This window comes from Physeter macrocephalus, chromosome 6, assembly GCF_002837175.3.
Source record: "Physeter macrocephalus isolate SW-GA chromosome 6, ASM283717v5, whole genome shotgun sequence".
NCBI lineage: Eukaryota > Metazoa > Chordata > Mammalia > Artiodactyla > Physeteridae > Physeter > Physeter macrocephalus.
In genome coordinates this window covers 90,266,800-90,271,238 of record NC_041219.1, presented here as the reverse complement: position 1 = coordinate 90,271,238, position 4,439 = coordinate 90,266,800, and the positions used below count along the sequence as shown (strand labels likewise).

General features: G+C 40.0%; 1 protein-coding gene across 1 annotated transcript; it reads right to left on the bottom strand.

Annotated features, from left to right (window-relative positions):
* Window positions 1-1,114: 1,114 nt before the first annotated feature.
* Window positions 1,115-2,032, bottom strand: LOC102991748 (olfactory receptor 8S1-like). The gene is given in 1 exon segment (XM_024123024.1): window positions 1,115-2,032. A coding segment is annotated over 1 exon segment (918 nt).
* Between the last annotated feature and the right edge of the window lie 2,407 nt (window positions 2,033-4,439).

Below are 4,439 nucleotides of genomic sequence, written 5' to 3'. Positions count from 1 at the left end.
TTGGCCCTCTGGTGAGAATTCATCCTAGATATATTCTCTGTTTCTTGCTCATGATTCATACATTCAAAATCTATTTATTGTGCAACAAGCATGTTTGAAACTATTTTAATATTCTTGAAAAAGTAGTGAAGATGCCAGAAAATGTCGTTGCTCTCTTTGAGTTTATATTCTCTGCTCCTGCGGAGTGCAAAGTGAAGGGGAAGATGACAGTTGACAGTTTTTAAGTAAGTAAAAACTAAAAGGTAATTTCAGAAAGAAATAATAATTAACTTTTGACCATGATAATTTTAATCCATATACCTCACCTAAGTCTCCTTCTCACTAGTGCTGTAATTGTGTTGCATGATCTAAAGGGCCTTTGTTGAAAAGCCCTTTGGTTTCTTCCTGGTGTTTATCAAAGGCCCTGTACTTGCTCTGTTGTTGATTTGCTCACATTCTGCCTTTTCTGCAGCACCACTAGAGCTCAGTGGCAGAGCTATTTGTCCAGCAGCGTGTACAAGCCAGGGAATCTTCTCTTGTTATGGGGCCCCCTCACAGCTGGAGATGGTGGGCCACTATGTAAATGGTTTGAAGCATGATAAACAAATGTTTTATTTGTAGTCTTCTATTGGACACATGTAGGTCAAATAAACAATTTCAAATATCCTAAGAGAGTGAATGATCCAGCATTGACCATGTGCTCACTCCTGTACCAGCTACTGTGCCAGGAAGAATGAGTGAATAATGAGAAGGGGAGGGGGAGGATTTGGGGACACTGTGATTAACAGTCTCTCTGGGACCACATTGAACACATGGAGTTTAGTTACTGGAAGAATGGTAAAGATAGCCTAAGCAGGAAATAACAATGTCTACCATATTGTGTGTAATAAATTAAATATTTTTGCAAGAAAAATTGCTAGACAAAATGTTTATCTATCCACCTTCCTCTGATTAGGACTGAACTCGTATCATTCCAGAAAATAACTTCAAATTTTCTTAAGTATTTTCAAGAAAAGAGGTATGGCATCGTGCAGATCCTTATATCAGAGAATTCTCCTTAATATGCAGGCACTATTTATTGCAATTCTACCCAATTTCCTCATCATTCTGATTTTTTAATCTCTGATTTGAAACACTAGAAATATTTTCTCAACATTTTTCTCACAGCTGCCTTCACCTCCTTGTTCTTCAGGCTGTAGATGAGAGGATTCAGCATGGGGGTGATCACACTATACTGCAAGGAGAAGATTAACTCTTGAGTGGATCCTCAACTTGGCATGAGATAGCAGAGTAAACCTGAGCCATAAAAGAAGCTCACTGCAGTGAGGTGGGAGGAACAGGTGGAGAAGGCCTTGCTTCTGCCTTTAGTTGAGCTGATGCTCAGGATGGTGAAAAAAATGCAAACATAGGAGAAAAGTATCAAGAGGAAATTTCCAAAGAAATGCAGGAGGCTGGAGCAGAGCAAGGCAGTAAAACTTGCAGACACATCGGAACAAGACAAAGGGTAGAGAGAGGGCAGCTCACAGCTGAAGTGGTGAATATTTTGAGCCTCACAGAAGTCTAAATTGAGAGCTACAAGGATATTGATGAGAGCATCCATAAATGCCAAGCCCCATGAGCCCCACACCAGCCCCATACACAGCTTTCTGTTCATCATCTGGCCATACAGCAGAGGAGAACTGATGGCAACATAGCGGTCATAGGCCATGACAGCAAGTAGGCAGGATTCAGTGCCCCCAGTGGCAAACACAAAGAAGACCTGATCCATGCAGCCCTCTACTGAGATGGTTTTCTTCTCAGACAGGAGGTTCTCCAACAGCTTGGGCACAGTGACAGAAGAGTGGCAGAGATCCAGGAAGGACAATTGTCCCAGGAAAAAGTACATGGGGTTGTGGAGCTGGGAATCCACCCTTATCACCAGCAGCAGCATCAGGTTCCCCATAAGGGTCAGGATATAAATAACAAAGAACAGCACAAAGAGCAGAGCCTCGATTTGGGGGTCAGCAGACAGCCCGAGGAGGATGAACTCAGAGACAACACTGTGGTTTCTCATTGCCTTCAGTACTTTCTCTGGAATGCAAGAAAAAAATCTGGTGAAGTCTCTTCTGATGCCTAACAAATATCCAAGTGTTTTAACCTGCTCCATTCACAAAGTTTCATGCCTACTCAAAAATGTACGTTCAGCAATTATACTCAAATAAAGATGTTAAAAAAAATGTACGTTCTGAAATGATAAACTTCCCTAAGTCTCTAGATTTACTAAAACCTGTAATAATCTTTTCTGTGGGATCCCAACACTAGTAGATCAACTCCCTCTCCACCTTTACTGTGCTTTCTTTGATGTCTTAGAGTTTATTTTTTGTTGTTTTATTATTAAAGTGACTGGAGGATGTTTGTAAACTGTTGATAATAAACTAGTAGAGAGGGAGAAATTGCAGGAGGAATAAGAGAAAATTGCAGAAACGGTGTCTCTGAGAGCAGTTGGGTCTCAGAGCAGAAGCAGAACATGACCAAAGACAGGAGAGGGTTCACTTCATCAAACAGGCATGAAGTCCAGAGATTTGGTGTTAGGAAGGAAGCAGTTCTCATCTAATGGCTTTTATTTTTTCACTAAATATTTAAATAGGGTCATTAATGGAAAGTGAAGAGGGGTAGTGGCTGGAGATTTGCAGAGTGAGGAGAAAGGGAATTAATTAGAGAGAAAGTAGAACAGAGATATCCTAGATGTTATATAACTGATCACAAGAAACGGCTGACCAGTATGAGAACATACTCTGCTCATAATCTCCATGCCCAGCTTGGGTAATCTATTCAGATTCAGCTCTTGTCTGTGCCTCATGCCATTTGTAAGTATAGACTACCCACTAACTTTCTAAAGTTTGGTCTTCTTTTTCTCTACTCTAAACTGACAATCCAAATGACATCCAAAGATTCAGGATAACGCTTCAACACTACTGACTCCACCATCTCGACCCTTCCTGACCTGCTCTATCTTTTGTGCTCACACTGCAAGACCCGACACCCAATATTTCTCTCCCATGTATATCCAAATGACAACCAGAATTAGAGCTATCTTAGAAATCAAGTTCACATTACCTGTATTTCTCACCTAGTTGAGCGATATCTAGCACAGAATTAAACAAAAACTTTTTCAAATCCAGTGATCCAGAAGATGACTAAATTTGAATGTCGGTGTGAGAATTCAGATTTAAGATGGAGTTTGAAAATTCCTGTTGGATATAGACCTCTTCCTTGATTTCTAAAGGAGGAAAATAAAAGGGTAAGTTGTGTATATTATTTCTAAAAACCTCAATTCTTCCTCTCATGTGGGGATTATAATAATTTTCTATTATTATTACTTCTTTTTCTTTTACTCACCACTGTAGCTCTAGCTACAGCAACCTGGATTCATCCTGAGAATATCACATCATTGGCAGAAGACGCAGGAAAATCAAGTCATGAAATACAGAGAAGCACCCATTATTAATTTTGGAGGGCAGCAAAAAGAAAGGTCCCCTCCATTTTACTCAACTCTAAATGGAGCCCTATTAACTAGCACTAGAAATTCCTTAAACTTTGGGGAAACTTATTCTTCTATAAATAAAAGCCAAAGAGTGAAAATCTTGCACAGGGCATTTTCATGAAGGACAAACCTAGAAACTGTACACTGTCAGGAGCCATACTTCCTCACAGGTAGAGGTGTACTGTGTTAGAGTTACTTGAAGCAGTCAAAGAAATAAATAAAATCACTTATTTTTTTTTGCCTGGTGCTGCAATTTCACTGTCCTTGATACTTCATTTATTCAGAATCGATGCTTCAGATTCCAAATTGAGAATGGAAACAGCTCTGAGAATGCTACCACTATAAGTTTTCAGTTGTTATCATAATTAGGTGGAGTTAGCCGACTAGATCACTTCCAAAGAAAGACGGCCTGAGAGGAGTCCATTTTAGAATGGGACATACAAAAGTACCTAGCATTGTGACTGGCCCAAGGAGTTGCTCAAAAATGTTACTTAACAATTAAAATAAATGCACAAATGAGTGAATGAGTAAGTGAATGGAGGAAACTCAGAAAGAGAATAGTCTAGAGCTTTACTACTAGTAGAGAACAGATCTGATTAGGAACCAGTAACGGATTTAGACATCCTGAGCTTGCATGAAACCAGTTGTGGGAAGGGCACAGGAGAAAAATTCTGCCAACAGGAGAGGTTTGCCCCAATGCAGTGTCTCGTGCCCTCAACTTCCACATACCTATGAGTATATAATTATAGGGAATACCTATAATTAAAGGTACAATTAGTTTCTGGACCCTATATGTTTGGAGGGCTTGGAGAGGGTTATTTTTGTGTCATGAGGTGCCCAAAGTCTATCATTTTCCTGATCTCCTCCCCCCTCTTATAGACAGTTCTCAGGTATTAGCCTCCCCAAGCTTCCAGGTTTCTGGTATAATGTGGGCTTT